This window comes from Brachyhypopomus gauderio, unplaced genomic scaffold (assembly GCF_052324685.1).
Source record: "Brachyhypopomus gauderio isolate BG-103 unplaced genomic scaffold, BGAUD_0.2 sc34, whole genome shotgun sequence".
Lineage (NCBI taxonomy): Eukaryota > Metazoa > Chordata > Actinopteri > Gymnotiformes > Hypopomidae > Brachyhypopomus > Brachyhypopomus gauderio.
In genome coordinates this window covers 198,323-216,932 of record NW_027506866.1, presented here as the reverse complement: position 1 = coordinate 216,932, position 18,610 = coordinate 198,323, and the positions used below count along the sequence as shown (strand labels likewise).

General features: G+C 44.2%; 2 protein-coding genes across 2 annotated transcripts; both read right to left on the bottom strand.

Annotated features, from left to right (window-relative positions):
• Positions 1-457: 457 nt before the first annotated feature.
• On the bottom strand, positions 458-1,703 carry LOC143485482 (TOG array regulator of axonemal microtubules protein 1-like). The gene is made up of 3 exons (XM_076984928.1): positions 1,630-1,703; positions 1,166-1,401; positions 458-686 (listed from the first exon to the last, which is right to left on the bottom strand). The coding sequence occupies exons 1-3, from the start codon at positions 1,642-1,644 to the stop codon at positions 458-460; spliced, it is 480 nt and encodes a 159-aa protein (XP_076841043.1). The 5' UTR covers positions 1,645-1,703.
• Position 1,704: 1 nt separating this feature from the next.
• LOC143485481 (uncharacterized) lies at positions 1,705-6,867 on the bottom strand. The gene is made up of 8 exons (XM_076984927.1): positions 6,860-6,867; positions 6,557-6,754; positions 6,070-6,234; positions 5,789-5,951; positions 4,082-4,189; positions 3,867-3,969; positions 2,217-2,289; positions 1,705-1,819 (listed from the first exon to the last, which is right to left on the bottom strand). The coding sequence occupies exons 1-8, from the start codon at positions 6,865-6,867 to the stop codon at positions 1,705-1,707; spliced, it is 933 nt and encodes a 310-aa protein (XP_076841042.1).
• Positions 6,868-18,610: the final 11,743 nt, after the last annotated feature.

Sequence of the window (18,610 nt, the reverse complement as noted above, 5' to 3'; positions counted from 1 at the left end):
TCTTAGCATATCAGTGGAATGACTTTCTGAAAGAATAGTTTTTTGATGTCTACACATACATTTGTTTAATGAGTTAACATGGGGCATAGTGGATGGGATAAAAAATCCTCATCATTTATCCAATCATGAATCGCTACCTTGGATTTCAGAGTGAGGACAGTGTCCCTGATGGTTGCCAGGTCTTTGGCAGGGATGTTCTTTTCCACCATCTTATCAAAGTCGTGGTGGGAGGACAGGAACAGCAGCATACGCCGGCCAAAGCACCTGAGACGAGGAACAGACCCCAAAACAGGAGAGAACCGTGAGGGACCCGTAACTCACAGCACACTGACCATTTATCTTACCAGCACAATTTTACAAGGCTGTCTGTGTCTAGAAAACACGATAGTGTATCTATTACTCTACAATTTAGCAGCATTTGCTGACTTCAGAGTATCAGACTAGGAGACTAAAAGAATCAGCAAAATATTACTATCTGGGAAACTGAATAAGCTTTGTAGAATTCTCGTTCTGATCCCAGTACTAACTTGGTTTCTTGTGAAGAGTCCTGTGCCAACTTGGAGACTGCAGGAATAATTCGCGGTGTGACGTCTTTCGCCCCAGACAATAAGCGGCCAGCACCAATCTTCTCTACCAAAGTAGCCAAGTGCCGAGCAGTACACTTTCTTACTGCAGCATTCAGATTACTTTTGAGGAAAACAGAAGGAAAAAAATAACTATTATAATAATAGTAATAACTATTAATCCATCCAATCAATGTATACAGTACAACTTTTAGCTTCTATAAAGAAACTTAAAACCCTTATGTATGATCTAAGTGCACAATCAAATGATCATATTCTATTCGATTGCTTAGCTTGCACCAGTTAGTGTACATGTGTATTTTTAAACAGAAAATGTTTGTATGTCCTCTGTGAGCTAGCTAACTAGCCTATTTTTTAAGCATTGTGAAGGGCAGTTTGGATCAGCAGAGCGGAGATGGAACGCAATAAAAATAACATATAAGAGGATAAATAACTAAAAATATTGATATAGGCCAGGGCAATATTTTGAAAGAACATTGGAGAGGTAAAAACAGCAGCCAAAATTAGTGCTGTGTTAGTTTCTTGTGACTGTTGTTGCTATCTGAAAGCCACAGTTTAAAGCTCACTGCAGGCTAACTGACCAGAGTCCTCCAGCGAGAAGGGCGTTCATGCTCCGAATGGGGGTGCAGTTCTGCACCATGCTGTCCAGAGCTGTGTCCATGTCCTGCCTGATGAAGGCATTGGACTCCGCTGCTTTGTGGAGGAGGACCTTAGCTGTAGCCTCCACTTCCTGGTCCATCCCTTTCTGCAGGCTGGAGTACAACTCCCTCAAGGACACCACCGCCATGCGGGACACGCCAGAGCGCAGGTTCAGCACCTGCAGGAAAGACGACGTTCCAGCTCGTTTTAGCCACATCCAACACTGCCACCGCCATCTTAATAAGTATAATCCACCACTGCAATGTGTTATGTAGGCAGAAATACCTTAATCACTAATTACAGTTAGATATGCCATCTGAATTTCAATTAGATGAGAAATGTTTTTATCAAAAAAGAATTTCAAAGTACTACGCTAAATCTGACTTGACTTTGTCAGCAACATCACCTGTAATGTGTACATGCTGATGGCATGTTTGTATTCTGTCTATCCACTGATGTTTGCATTGGACATACACGGACATCAGTGGATTGTGCCTCTTCGGTAATGGTAGACCTTGATCTGATTGTTCTCGTCCAGGCCGAGCTGGACCAGCCCATTGGTGGGTGGGGCAGCTGGGTAGCGTGTGAAGAGAGGCCTGGGCAGAGGTTCAGGAGAGTACAAGGGTGCAAGAGAGTGTGTGTGAAAATATGATGCATTCTGTTCCCGTACTGGTTTGTGTGTGATACGTACATGTGTATAAGCTGAGGGGGAGAGAGAGATTGTGAAAGGATACACATTTGGGTCTTTGCGTTGTGATTCCAGCCACCTTTTGTTGTCTTCAATCAGTCTCTGCAGCCTCTGGCTATCTAGCTCAGAGGAGAGACTACACACACACACACACACACACACACACACACACACACACACATAATGGAAAAGCACTGTATGAGTTCATCAATTTTCCTTCAAAAATCAACAGCAGCACTGACCCTGTGAGTGAGAGTGAGAGATTGTGAGCGAGCCTGCACAGGTGTGCAAGTGTGTGTAGTCACCTTGCTGGAGTGTATCCACTATATGCTCTGGTAGCCCTCATGGGATAGCGGGCACTGGTATCCATGGAAACTCCTAAAATCAGAGCAGTCTTAATACAGGTAGTGCGGTTTAGATTGAAGCTAATCTGAAGCAGGTCTCTACACTGCATCACACTTGCACTGGAAAAGATCGGCATTATCCAAGCACAGAAAATCAATGGAGGTCATCAACTATGCAAAAAAGGCTATAAATCCAGCAGTGACTGGTTTGTGCTTGAGGGAGAGGCAGAAGTTTTCTATTTGTATTTTAAAGGTTTTACGAGTGATGAAGAAATGAAGCATTAGTGAAAGTTACTGCAGCCCACAGAGGTGACCACTGCTCATCACTGCTAATGTTTGGGGTGTGTCTGTCTCTACGTACCAGGGAAGAGTTTGCTCCAGTGGGAGTTCAAATGAAGGTCAGACCCGTGTGTTTTTGGGACAGAACAGTGTAAGAAACTGTTCTGATTGGCCAATGAAGAGGAGGCGGGGCTTGGTGTCCATGCCCAGGACAGGGCAGGAGGGAAGGAGGAGGACGGAGGTGGCTGAGGGAGGGGCTGGACGGTCCTCCCAGTGAGAGATCCCAGTGCACCCAGCACTGTGTTCAGCTGGCCAGAGATCTGCTGCAGGGACTCTGCTAACTGCTGCACTTTCACTGGCACTGCATGTGCTGAAACAGAGAGGAAGACCAGGGTTTGGGTGTATTACTGCTAGAGAGATAAAAACATCAGACAACTATGAACCATCAAGACCAGAGTGGACTCTAGAGCTGCTTACAGTTGTGGGCAAATTTTTAGTTTTCACAGTTTGCTTCCTCAGTTTATTTTTTTAAGAACCTTTTGTCAAATGTTTATGTGATATAATGAAGTACAATTATTAACAGTCCATAATTGTTTGTTGCTAAACTGCTCCTGAATCGTTGGGAGAAGTTGTTCTGGAAGGATGTTTTGATACCTTCCCTTATTTATGGCTGTGCTTTGCTTAGGCAACATTGGGAGTGACCCCACACTTTGATGGTGTGAGGAGGCTCATAGCTGCCTCCTCTGTAGGAGACGCTCCTGTAGGAGACGCTCCCTGAAGCCTCCTTCATGCAACTTGAAGCACTCTCCCCAAAGTCCTTAGTGACTGGATAAATGGTTGATTGGGGTGCATCGTACAAGCCACACTGTCCTTGCCTGTGAAACCCTTTTGATGCAATGATGACTGAACGTGTTTCCTTGGAGGTGACCATGGTTAACAGGAGAAAACGTAAACGCACCACTACCCTTTTAAAGCAACCAGTCTTCTCTTCTAATCAGCATGACGGATTGATGTCAGCTGTCTTATCCTCATCAACTTTTTATCTCCTGAGCTAACGAGATCATCACTGAAATGATCTCCATTAACTGAAATGGAGGAGCCGTAATGCAATAATTTTGTATTGTAATTTTGTATTGTAAAAGGTCATTTTCATCACAGGGAATGACTTTGCAATTAATTGCAATTCATCTAATCACTCTTCACAATCTAGAATCAATACAAATTGCCACCATAAAAAAACTATGGTAGTAAACTTTGTGAAAACCAAAATTAGTGCCTTCTCAAAATGTCTACCCGTGTGTGCGTGTTGTGCATTCAGAGTTTGTCTCTCACTCGTCTCCTCTTGGCCATACTCGTCTCTGCTCGTCTCTGAGTCTCTGACATCAAATGAGACTCTCCGATCTCCCACCAGCCGCTCGCCTTCATCACATGACAGCTGAGAAAAACATTGTAAAGCCCAGGTAGGTATTAATGTGGGTTTGTACGTAAGTGTGTGGGTGCAGGCATACGTGTGTGTGTGTGTGTGTGTGTGTGTGTGTGTGTATTACCTCCTCTGTCAGTGACGTCTCCAGCTGGCTGAGTCTCTCCTCTTTCTTTCTCAGGAGCGTGTGGTCCTTCTGGACTGTCTCCCTCAGCTTCTCCTGCTCACTCACCTCCTACAGCACAGGGGAGCAGAACATCTAAGAGGAACTACACTCATGCTTCCTACTGTCTCCTATCTGACCTGGCTACATGGCTGTAGGCCCTGCAAGACCTAACGTGCTTAGACCCACTACGGCACTGAAACCGTCTAAAGTAGTCTTAAAATCTCTTAATATTCTCAGATAAAGGTCAATCACTCTCCTGGTTCAAATCCTACCTGAACGATCGTTACCAATTTGTACTTGAAAATAATGAATACTCATAAGGATCTGTATTGGGTCCCATGTTATTCTCATTATATAGGCTAGCAAGCATTTGTAGGCATGGTATTAGCTTCCATTGCTATGCAGATGATACTCAGTTATATATATCTTCTAATTTGGATGATGTCAATACTACTACCAAAACTGACAACTGCATCCAAGAAATAAAGAACTGGATGGTGTCTAATTTTCTTCTTCTAAATTCTGATAAAACTGAGGTGTTACTTCTTGGATCCAAGACTGCAAGAAGCAATTGGTCGAATCTTCTTATTACACTAGATGGCTTTTCAGTAACACCTGAATCTCCTGCTAAAAGTTTAGGTGTCTCTAGTGATTTGGATCTTTCATTTTTCACACACATATGCAATGTCACTAATGCTGCCTTTGCAACTTCATGTAATATTGCCAAGCTGAGACATGTACGTTCGGTATCAGATGCAGAGAAACTGGTCCACAATCTCATCAAGATTGGACTACTGTAACTCTCTTTTAACTGGATGCTCTAAACAGTCCCTGAAGAAAGTCCAACTTGCTGCATTTGAATCCAAGAGCCAGAGTCCTAACTAGGCCTTGAGAAGTCCATCACATTAGTCCTACTCTCTCAGCGTTGCACTGGCTCCTGGTTAAATATCAAACTGATTTTTTAATTCTTCTGTTGGCCTATAAAGCATTAAATAGTCCTCCACAATATCCGAGTTAACTCACTGCATACCATAATCCATCTCACCTGCTGCTCTCTCAAAGCGCAGAAATGCGCTCAGCTCCGAAAACTACAAGATTACAGCCGAAGGCAGAGTAATGTCTCAGTACCCTCATGCCTGTGGTCACCTCCAGGCCCCTCCCTTTAGTTATGCTGCTAGGGATAAGCCTGCTGGAGCCACATGCTAAATCACTGGCACGTCTACTATATATATGGAAGTTTAATTTGATTTTACATATTTAACCTGCATTCTGTATCTTGACTACATGTTTCTACAAAGACAATTCCATAAAGCAGCTAGAAGATGCTCTGGGTTGCCAGTGGATGTGCTGATGCTGTGGATGCATGTGCCAATACGGCCAGCATCCTACCTGAGGCCCAGCATCCATATTGGAGAGACTGTGACTGCTCAGATAGACACAGGACTATAAATATGAACTTAAAGTTGCTGGGCCAATGGAGCATGGCTTCCCTTTTGGGTCTTGGTCCTCCCAAGGTTTCTTCCTAATCCACCTAGGGAGTTTGTCTCTGCCACACTCGCCCCCGTCTTGCTCATTAGGGATCTGGACCCATGCGCTCGTGAAGCTGCTTTGTGACACCATGTTTTGTAAAAAGCGCTTTATAAATAAAACTGACTAGACTTGACGGACCTGGCAGAGAGGCTGAGCAGAACCTCCTGCAGCGGACCTCTGCGGGCTGGGGTGGGCCGTCCTTAGTGCCGCTTGTCTCGCTCTCAGACAGCTGGTCTCTTTCTCTAAGAACTGTCTTGCTCTCTGCAGAGAAACACCTTCACACGAGATATACTCCCGCAAGCTAGAGAGAAAGAGAGAGAGAGAGAGAGAGGAGATTACAAACGAGTATATAAACATATGATAAATACATACAATCGGACAGCCTCCCTCCCCACCCACACACACACACCCCCACATACTCGTCTATGCTGCTGTGGTTGTTGTGGGAGGTGGGCACAGGGGAGAGAGGAGGTTCCATTTCCTCCACTCCGAGGGAGCCCTCCTTCTCTCTGCTCTTCTCCTTGCCCTCCTCCTGTTTCTTCCTCTCCAGGTTATCGTCTCCATGCTCTCTCTGCTCCACCTCGCTGACAGACACAAACCACACCAACACAGATCTGTACATGTACACACTCTGTGTACCGTGTATTTGTGTCACCAGAGACCAGTACTGACTCGGTCAAAGCTAGTGTGTCTGTGTGTGTGTGTGTGTGTGTGTGTGTGTGTGTGCGTGTGTGTGTGTGAGTGAGTGTGTGTGCCTGCACATGTGTATGCGTGTGTATACTATCTAAACTTCCAGCGCATCGACAGAAGTTGGTATACGTATACATTACCCAAGTCTTCAGGATGTGTATTATAGCATGTTTGTGTGTATATGGGTGTGTGTGTGTGTGTGTGTGTGTGTGTTACCTGAGCCTTCTGTGGAGTTCATCACATCTATCCTGTAGAAGCACTGTATTGCTCAGTAGCTTCTCTCTCTCCTCCATCATCCTTCTGCTCTCCTCCCTCTCCCTCCTCCTTTCCTCTCTCTCTTTTTCCAGCTCCTCCCTTTCTCTCTTCCTCTCATCTCTTAGTCTGTCCAGCTCCGCACGCAGACTGTCCCGTTCTCTGAGGACACGTGAGAGAGCCTGGGGGACACACAGACACACAACCTAGCATAATAGTTCACAATGACACACACACACACACACACACACACACACACACACACACCTGGCCATACACTCTCAGAGATACACACACACACAAACACCTGGCCACACACTCTCAGATACACACGCACACACACACACACACACACACACACACACACACACACAACCTAGCATAATAGTTCACAATGACAAACACACACACACACACACACACACACACCTGGCCATACACTCTCAGAGATACACACACACACACAAACACCTGGCCACACACTCTCAGATACACACGCACACACACACACACACACACACACACACACACACACACACACACACACACACACACACACACACACACACTCACACTCACACGCACCTCTATCCCCTTCTCAACATCATCTTCTTCCTCACTCAGCTGTTGTCTCCTCTTCTTCAAATCTGCAGCCTACAGACCAACAGTACGAACACACAGATCATTTTATCAGGCAGCTGAGTGACTGGACTGAAGATACACACACATGCATGCACGCACACGCACACACACTCCACACATGACCTATTCATTATTTTTCTTCAAAACAGGTCAATGACTACTTCTCAGCACAAAGAACTGACTGACGAATGATTAGTAACTTATAAGTACAGCTATAAGGGCACCTAATACAATGGAGCTCAGTGTACCAGTTGCACATACACACTCAAAGTAGCTAAAGTACCTGAGTTTGGAGTAGCACACACACACCTACACACACTCAAATAAAGCAGGTAAAGTACCTGAGCATGGAGTAGCACACACACGCCCACACACACACACACTCAAATAAAGCAGGTAAATTGTAGCAATGATGCATTTATAGGTTACATGGTATTATACTCCCCCTTGTGGTTAGGTGGGGGATATAGTTTACAGGGGACTTGAATAAAGTGGAGCTTCATGCGTGCATCCAAATATGACTCTCCGTGTCTATCATTTAGTTAGAAGTAACTAACACTAAATAAAGTACCTGAGTTTGGAGTAGCACACCCACACACACACACACACACACACACACACACACACACACACACACACTCAAATAACGCAGGTAAAGTACCTGAGTTTGGAGTAGCAGTTCCTGATTTTTGAGCTCTTTGGATTTCATGTCCAGTTGCTCCATCATCTTCTGCACTTCTAACTCCTAAACACACACACAAGAAAAACAAACAAATACAAACAACTCTCACCGTCTTTATACACATAAACACCCGACTGGGTACGGCAGAAGAGGCGTTTTTGCGCGTGCGTATCGTGTGGGTGTGGGATCTTACTTTCTGCATGTGTGTTTTGTGGGTGTGTTGGAGCTGAGAGTCGAGCTGTAGTCTGAGCTGCTCCAGCTGGGATGTGTGTGAATCCTGCATCCTCTCTCTCTCCTCCAGATGAGCCCTCAACAAGCGCTCCCTCTCCACGCTCTCCTGCACACACACCGTGTGATGAACACACATTGGCTCGGCCTCTCAGGTGATCACTGAGCTGTGAGTAAATGAATTCTCCCTGCCGCACCTCCTCCAGGTGCTCGTGTCTGAGGGTGAGGAGCTGCTCCTGGTGCTCCTGCGACAGCTGCTCCAGCTTCCTGCTGTGCTCCCTCTGCACCTCCTCCCTCACCTCCTGCAACAGACCAGACAGCTGACCACACTCACACACACACACACACTCCTCCTCTCTCTTTGTCTTTTCTTCCTCCACGTCCAGCTCAGTCTCCTCTGCCACGCTGCTCCTGCTCGCTGTCCCGCGAACCGTCTCCGGCCTCAGCCAGCAGAGGGCGCTATTGTTCTTCAGTGGCTCTTGCAGTCCACCAGAGGGTTTGGAGAGTGAGGAAGAGGATGGAGGCGAGGAAGGCTCCAACATCATCCTGTAACACCCAACAGTGTAATGTTACCAATCATGACACACACACTACTCACAAAGTTATAGACATGTTTGGCTTTCAGGTGAAATTTATGGAAAACGTTCACACCTCAGTGATATTATACAGTATCTTGAAAGTAGAAACATGCAATTGTGATTTCCTCACTTAAAACAATTTATTGAAACAAAGTCAAATTCTCCGAGTCAATTTGCTGAACTTGTGAGCATTTGTGCATTCTGACTTGGAAGTCACACAATCTGACTGCACGACAGAAGTAGATTTAAGATTAAATATGAAAATGTTCATGGACGATGTCCAAATTTTGAACTGAATTGAAGTTGAATTATCAAAAGCTGTGTGTGTCTATGCATGTGTGTGCGTGTGTTGACCACATTCTGGTATCAACAGCATTAGTGAGACCAACCTCTCTGCCACTTGTGGTCTCATCTTCTCATCTTCCTCTCTCTCTCCATCTTTCTCATCCTGAGACTAACAGACGAATGGATAAATGGATGGATGGATGGACGGAAAGGAAGAAGACAAAAAGAAACACTGAAAGAAAGAAACACTCTGGCGCATGACCTCAAATAAAACCCTAACCTCAAATAAACTTTGAGGTCCCCTCACTTATACCACTGCTATAGTGTTTGTAGAGAAAGACAGACAGACAGACAGAGAGAGGGAGGGAGGGAGGGAGAGACATATAGGAAGAGAGGCAGTGTGAGTGTTAATGAGTACCTGCAAGGATGGGTCAGGGCTGTGGTCTCTTAACGGAGCGAGATCTTGGCGTTCTGGTTCGGATCTCTCCTCCACAGGAGCACTGCCACTGACTTCACTGTCCTGCTCATACACAGACAAACACACCAACACATGCAAACACATATGCATGAACATGCATGTACAGACATTCACAAGATCATTGTGTGTGTGTGTGTGTGTGTGTGTGTGTAAGGTAGAGCAAGGTGCTACAGTAACACCAAGATCACATGAGCACACACAGTGATGTTAGTGGCGCTGTATAAATGTGTGTGAAAAGCTGGGAACATAATGTGTGTGTGAGGGAGAGTGAAGAACATCGTGGCCACCTCATACTGCAGTCCCCCTTTCAGGATGTCCAGGTCCAAGTGTATGTTCTGCAACAGGTCTGATGACCCTAGCAGACTCTACGTACACACAAACACACACCGCAACACGGATACAGAAAATCATTCCTCATACTTTACGGCACTGTAAAGACTACAATGGTGACAGTGAGCTAAAAATCAGAGCATTATATTCTAGCAGGTGTTTTCACCTCATGGACAGACGCCGCCTTCTGCTCTTCATCCTCCTCCTCTTCATCCACCTCCAGATCTGAATTAAATATGGGCGGAGCCAGACTCTCCAGCTGTCGTCCTCTTAGCGAATGCAAATTTGCTCCGGATACATCCTAAGATACACATCATCATACGCTCTGCACCTCTGCCATGAACTCAGACCTCCATCACTTCAAAGTCAATTTGGTAAAAGCTAAACTTTGCAGAGGAGTGACGTGTTCTTTTACCTCCAGTGACGTATGTAGGGTTTGTTCTTACACCACCTTATAAAAGTATACAATGAGGTTTCATTCCCCTACTAGAGGATATAGACCGTACATTTACCCCTAGTGAGGACTTTAAAGGATGAAGGTCTGTGGAGTTGCCCAGGGAACCTCGCAGTCCTGGAACTGAAAGGTCACACATCCCTCTCAGTGGAGCCAGAGGAGCCAGCAGCTGAGAGACAGTGATAGAGTGAGTGAGTGAGTGAGTGTGTGTGAGTGTGTGAGAGAGAGAGAGAGAGAGAGAGAGAGAGAGAGAGAGCTTTAGCAGAATGGCACACACAATTTAGCTTTCTTTCTCCTTTCTGCTCAACTTTAGGCGACTGCTGTCCTAAATCTTTTGATATACTTCGATGAGCAAATAATTGTTCAATTCATTTCAGTGTTATTAGAAACACAGCAGTCAAGAATGTGTAGAATGGAAGAGAAAGTGTGACAAATATAACTGCTGTGTAACAAAATACATTTTAGGGTACACAGATCCAAACTCACTCTTGGGGCCTTCAGTCCCTCTGGTTCCTTCTTTTTTTTCTCCTTCTTCTTCTTCTTCTTCTTCTCCTTGTTCTTTGTGGTTCCTGTGGAGGCGGAGCCTGAGATGGCAGAGGCAGTCCGGCCGTGGTGAGCACGCTCCCGCTCCTGGGCCACTAGTTGGCGGTAGTGCTCATCACAGGGGTGGTCCCAGGTGGACTGGCCCGTGGAGAAGTTGAAATAATAAACTTCTCCAGTCACATCCTGACTGGAGAGTAGGAAAGGGAGACAAGCTCATCACATAGATAAACACACACATAAAAACACATGACATGTAGACAAGCCTAGGTTCTCCAGCACAGGACTGTCCACAAAGGTGTCAACAGGACAACATCTGAAACACTGAGTGGTGCTCTGGGTCTCATTGCTCAGATTAATAGTGCCAGAAGGCCAAGTCTACAAGCAAATCTGCTGCATAGAGTGATGAAATATTAATTATATACTTTGCAATTGTTAGTTTCGGGGACAACTAACATTAAATATCTCCTGGATCTTGTCTTTGTGTGTTTTATCTATGAAGGTACTGACACCACTGTCACACCTGACAATAAGGTCATACTTTCCCCCAAACCATTTGAATACAGAATCCAAAAATGATTTCATATGTTAAAATGTGTCTGATCTTTCATGTCACATCAAACTCCCCAACTTCAAAAAAATCATCTTCTGCCTGTTATATTTTCTCTTGCCCAATCTTATTTCCCAGTCAAATTATTCAGTCTTCTCCAGACTTGCAGTTCCATGGTCTTTAAAAAAAAGTTGGGCTGTCTAATTTGCTCATCTAATCACCTAGGTCATAAGTGATTTAATGCCCACTTCTTGCAAGCTTCCAGAGAGTCCGTGTGACATTATGACACTCACAATAAAGTCCTGATGCATCCTACCTCTATAAATGGTACTTAAAATTATAACTGAGTTACAGGGGACAAAGGGCCTTGGTACGTCAGGTAATCGAGAACCTGAATGAACGAGCCAGCATGAATGAGACGTAGAGTTCTTGGAATGGAAGCCATTCCTCAATTAAGGGCACATTAGAGTATGCTTGGATTTTTCTAAAAGGAACCAACGCTCACACCAACGCTCACTGCTCTGTGTGTAAGGATAAGAAAACTGTTTCATTATGGGTGACTGTATGAGAATGAGCTTGTCCTACCAGGGTTTCCATTCAGGAGGTAGTGGGGCTACAGCCACCTCTCTGGCCAGCCATAGGAGCTCTGGCTCCCTCTCAGGGTCAATGCCAATTTGTCTGGCAAAATCATGGATATCTGAGGAGCAATACAGATAAGAAGAATATACCCACAATCAGTATGATATTTTCAAATCAAGACAAAATCCCACAAATTCAAATATTTAAGTCCATAATGCATGGAGATTGATTCTATGTTATAAAGTGTAGCTATAGCTTGGACGAACATACAGGAGTCCCAACTGGAACTGTGTTGTTAATATTATTATTATATATTATAATATTATTATATATTATTAAGTTATTATGTCAATGTTATAATTTAGTTTTTAAATGATGGAACTGTTGTAGCTTGTAGACTTTATCAATGGTGGATATTAAATGATACCATTTCAGTAACATATATTAAAGTTCAGGGCCGGAGTTCAGGGCCACTTTTTCAGCCCGGGAGTTTCATGCACAAAATTATTTTTCCATCCCAATCGGCCCAAACTAGAGATTGACATGAGCCGGCCCATCGAGAATCCTCCCGAATCTCCCGATTAGCCACTCCGGCTCTGTTAAAGTTTTATCCGGGGTCCTAAACTGTAACAGGTAGTATGCGACAGCTAATGTACCTTGTTCAGATGGGATATAATTCTCATCATAATCCTCTTCCAGGATCAACTGGTCTCCAACTGGTCTCTGAAGGGCATCTGCTGTCATGTTGATTGAACATTAAGAAAAAGATTATGAATAACAGTGGAGTAGACAGATCACCTCGCCATATTGTCTCTAAACTCTCCGTGGTACCGTTCGCTAGGCTAACCTAACTAACTAGCCAATAATAGAATTCCATAGCAATAATAGCGTCCATAGCAACCGTAGCATTCCACACAAAGCAACGTTATACCCAAAATACCCAAATACCCACCATCAGGCTGGAGGTTGACTGGATCCATCTGTCTCAGGACCTCGCCTTGAACATGGGGCTGAGCAAGGTGTCTCTGCCTCTCCATGTCAGGGCCTAAATGCAAAACACCAACCCAGGGCACAGAGGAATGTGTACTGTTAAGATCATCAGGTCTATAAGAAGGGCTACAGTGCCATTTGAATTCATTACAATGTTGAAGAATATGTCATGTCATATTTTCTGATAAAACTGATGTTTTACTGGTCAGGTCATGTGCAGAAAGCTGATGGTTCTGCACCTCTGCCAGTCCTTACAAACAAATGTAATAAATGTTTTTTTCTACTTTATCATGCATGGTTATTTGGTTTGTTGAATACGCATGAAATCTTCAGTGTTACACAGTACCAGTGTGGAGTGGTCCTTCTACAGGGGTGTTAACATGGCCGACATCTGAGGGTCCCGCCGTCCTTCTGTGAGGGAAGGGTGCTGGTCCACAGGGATCCGTGTGGATCACTGTCGCTTGGTTGTAGGGCACACCTGAAAATCCCACAGCAGGTAAAGTGAAACCCAGCACACGTCCCAGTGAGGCTCAAATGCCTTGTAATTGTTTCCCAATGAACAAGTGATTATAAGAAGGGCTATGGTGCCATGTGATGTCATCAGAATGTGGGGAGAATGCTTAAGAATTTGTGATGTCATGTTAGAAATCTGTTTCTTTTTAAAAATGTTTATTTTTATTTGCTTTTTCCATGGTCAAAGAAATCAAAGAAATAACCCATGGTCTATTAATTATATTATCCTGTACCATGTGTAAATGTAAAATAAAGATCTTGACAGTTGACAGTAGAATAAATATACATGTTATTTTTCTGAACCTTAGAAACCTACTACATAAATGTGTATATTTAATTTTTAATTATTATGAATAAGCCTATGGAAACTCATAAGAACTAAATATACTGTCTTACATAGAAGTATAAAATTATGTATAGTATATGAAAATGTATTTTTCTCACCATGAGTGGTAAAACCTGGTGTGTCTATGAAGTTCTTCTGTTCCTGTCCAGGCCTTGGCTGGTCGGTTCTCCTGTGGAAAAAACTCATTCTCAAGATAAAAAATTTGAAAGAATAGAAAGATAGAAAGATATACAACAAATAGACAGATCTGGGATTGTAAATTAAATATTATTTGTAAGATTTGTAATGTTTGTAAGTATTGTAAATCACAGCAAAATGTCATGCGACTACTTCTCAGCTTTTCAGCATCGAAATTGAAATCCAAACATTCCACCTTCCCAACCAAACATTCTAATCCAAACATTCCAAAGTTGAGTAGCACGTCATATCACAATTTCCTATTTTTTTAACCAAAACACCAAATCAGCCAGGCTGCTACAATAACCTGATGCAGCCTGGCTTGTACCCAAAGGGTTCATGCCAGAGACCGTATATATATCAGTAGCGAACCGTGACCATTAAAAGTGGGCCCCCCTTTCCTAATGTCGTGGAAATTTTCTAATAAATGGATGAGGACTCAGACGTGGTTAAATGATTAATTTAATACAAAAATATAAATATATATAAATAGGACAAAGACAGACACAAGACAGACACAGACATGAGAGTCTCATTCAAGCATGACAACTCTGAAGGCAGGGGGGCGCTCCCCCTGCTTATATACAATCTTAAACACATTTCAGCAGTTCTAACAGCAGGTTATCTTTAGCACAGCATGTTCCAAAACATAGGCGTCCAGCAGGCTACTTTGTCTCACATGTGTGTATCTCCTAATATGGACTTCCCTAGAGTTAGCGGAAGCAACTGATGTATCAGTTCAACACAGAGGAAGCTAAATGACCCAAGACTAGTAGCCTAGTGACTACCAGTTAACAGAGTGCTCTTACCCTCAGCACTCTCCCTGACCTGGGTCACATATAGCACACATGCATAATATGAACTTAACATGGTTACACTGAATCACACTACTTCATTATTGTAGTCCTTCTGCTTAGTCAGAATGGACATGTCCTAAATCATAAAGTTCATAATGATCTCTTATAATAATTAAACATAATCTAATTAATAGTTATTAATCAATAATCAATAATTTCTCTCACACTTCCCCCCTTTGATTCTGTGTAATCATTAAAAAGGAGATAATAAATCATTAATTCTATCATAAATCATCAACTTAAAACAGGCTCTAGAGTCAGTTAAGCTGCTCAGGGCCATCGGGCACAACCCAGCCAGTCGCCAGGTCGTCCCAGACGTCTTCCTTAAACAGACGTCCCAAGGAGTCTGCTATCTCAGGCTCCTTTAAGTCGTCGTGCAAGGCCATCTGAAAATGCTGACGCATAAGGCCAGTAAGCCACGACGAACAGCAAGACAAAATACAAGGCACTAAACACAACAACAGCTAAATGATTATTACAATTGGTAAAATCATAGTCAGCATCCAATGTCCCCATGGGCCTAGCCATGAAGTGATCCACCCAAACCAGGTTCTTGAACCTCGGCCTTCATGTGATCAATTAAATCAGTAATATTATCATAGTAATCTGGAATGCTGAAACAACATGAAACATTGATTTTCTTACACACATCTCCTTCTTTTCTGAGGAGGAGGTCTAAAGCTAGTCTATTCTGGACCTATACTTGTCTAATTTCTTTCACTTCTTGTTTAATAGGTCCAGGGCAGTCTCAGTACGAGAAGCCAAAGTCAGAACTTGCCATTCAAGTCCATTGATCTTATTCATTGTTGCTGCAGTTCCTCCTCCGAGGAACAGTGACCCCCGTTGTATGATCTCTCAGGTAGAGCAGAGTAGGTTTTCTCTCTGCATGCCCACATCGTCACCCAATCTGTTACTGGGTTCACGATGCCATGACAGGAGGTGAAACTCCATTTTGCAGAGGAGTTATTTAGTCTAATGGTGCATGTTGATTCATCTCTGGCTGTTGCTACCAGATCAACCTGGCACTTGGTGTGCTCTATCCAAAGATGGCCTTCAAGGCCTCCTCTGAGCATAGACACCACTCTCCCTCAACAGGGGCGGTGTCAAATGTCATGTTGCGAATGCCGGCTCGTGACACCTCGTCATTCGAGTCGCAGTCGTTTATTTCCTATGATCCATACTTGCAACATCATCACCTACCCAATCAGGAACCTTACCACTGTGAATGATAGCGTGAGACATGTTGTAGAATTGACCTGTTAACCTATCAATCTCGCATATGGGTCTGTTAATTAACATTGTAGCCATTTCATAAGTGATTAGTGTTGGTGTTCACGGCATGTGGAAAGGATGGCAAACCAGACAGGGCTGGTTTGGTTTCACTGCAGTAGCAGTGACATTGGACATTACACATGCTTTCTTTCCCTCACACCTCTCCTCCGGTGTGGGGGAGATGACAGTTGCCCCTCCTGTTGAGAAAAGCATCATGTAAAAAACAACAGCATAACATTCATTCTGGCGGCTGCTCTGGAGCTCTTTTGCAGTGGGTGTGGTGTGTCCACGTGGCTCGGCCGCTGGTCTTTACAGCTGTGTTGGTTGTTAGCAGCACGTGGATCTCTGATCAGCACCCAGTCTCCCGGCTGGAGCTCGTGCAGTGGATTCTCTGACACCTCTGACAGCTTTGACCTGCTCAGACAAAATAGAGACAAACTTGTGCAGGATAACATATTAATGGCTCAACAAGTGTGTGTGTGTGTGTGTGTGTGTGTCCCATTCCGGCGGCACTACTTCCATGTTTGGAGGCCTTCCAAACACAATCTCAAAGGCTGATAAGCCTGTGCGAGCTTGGGGCAGAGTGCTGCTCTGCCACAAAACCAGAGGCAGACATTTCAATCCTGTTTCCTGAGTTAGTTTAGAAAGCCCCCCCTTAATTGTGCCATTGGCTCTCTGCACTGCTCCTGGGTAACCCCCATCGTGGGATTATTTGCCTTAGTAGCATCTTTGCCACCGTATCTGAATTCTGCTTTGTGGTGGGGAAGGCCTCCATCCATTTGCTAGACATACATACACACAAGCCTGTATTTCAACAGGTGTTAGTTCAACAAGATCAATTTGCCAGTGTTGAAAGGGTTCGGTCGGCGGCAGGTGTCCGGCGGGTGCATGTTTAGGTCTGTTATCCCCCTGTGGTGGGATACCAGACATCGTGTATAAAAATTTTGGGTGAGTGTGGTTATTCTTAGTGCATGCTAGTGCATGCCACTATCCCCCCTTTGCTCATTGTGACTCCTCCCATGAGCAATTTCAATCAGTCCTCTCATGTAGGCTGTAGGGACACACGGCTTACCTGTCTCCGTGTGTGTGTGTCCAGACTCCCCCCATTGTTTTGCACCCCCCCTTTTGCCCATCTCTGTTTGTCTTACATTGTGGCTTGTGTTTGTATTGCTCTGGTTGTTAAGGGTGTGTCTTCTCTGTTACTGTGATCCGTTAGCATCATTTGTGTGTTTGGAGCCTGCAAAACTGTGTGTTGGGCTGTGGAGTCTGTGAAGGCATTGCCTTTTGCTACTGTGTCGCCTGTTCTGGTGTGTGCGGCACATTTGATGATTGCAGTTGTGAAATTAGTTGGTGCTTTATCTTTGACCTTGAGCTGGTAAGGAATGGTGAGCTCAGCTGCTTGGGCAGAATAATGTGGCGGGAGTGATATTGTTTCCAAAACCTCCGTGTGGATAAATGTGCTTTTTTTTTTTTTCTGGTCCTTTAAAATTCGAGAAACAGCATGTTTGACCCAAAGGGCGAGTTGAGCGTACCCCACTATATCTCTGAATGCTACCAGTGCCCACACCCAGGCTGCCCCGGGGTCTAGTTTTCCTGAAAAGTAGGCTACTGTCTGTCACTGTGGGCTTGAGTCAAAACACTGGTCCTTTAACGTCAACACTCCCCAAACACATACGAACACTGAACACACACATCAATTCTGAACTTTTATTTCAGAATTCAAAACTCAGAAACTCAGAACTTTTATTTCAGACTCATTTGTTCAAGCGGGCTTATTCTCTTTAACAAATGTTATTTTTATCTCTGTTTGTTGTGTCAGAATTTCAATACATACTAGGTCATGACCCAGGAAGTGCACTTTTTTCAGCAATATTGCAATTTTGCTTAGGAACCTTGTGGCCTTCCCTTGCTAGGTGATGTAGCAATGCCACTATGGCTCTCTTTGCATACTTCTCATGTGTTTACACAGAGTATCAGAACATCTACGTAGTGCAACAGTGCAATGCCCTCTGGAAGTTTCAGAGAGGCCAGACTGTCTCGCAGCGCTGCATTGTAAATGGTGGGTGATGTGTATGTTTTTTTTTTTTTTACTTCAAAGGAAAATGCAAACCAGTACTGGCTATCTGGATGCACGAAAATGCATTTGCTAGGGCCACTACACTGAACCACTGGCTATCTGGGGGAATCTGGGAAAGAATATTGTGAGGATTTGGCACTTTTGGGGCTCTAACGTGTACTGCTGCATTGACAGCCAGCAAATCCTGCACAAATCGCCATTCTTCCCGCCCTGTTTTCTTAACTGGAAAAATTGGAGTGTGCACGGGTGAGTTAGGGCACAGTACGATCACTCCAGCTTGCCTAAGTGATTGGAAAAACTGGCCTAATTTCCTTTGAGCGCCTCAGGCTTCAAAGGGTATTGATGTTGTTTTGGCCTATAGCAAGATTTTGGGGTGATGTGTATGGGCTCACACCCCCCGTATGAGCCCCAACATCGCTCTTACCTGGTGCCCATAATGC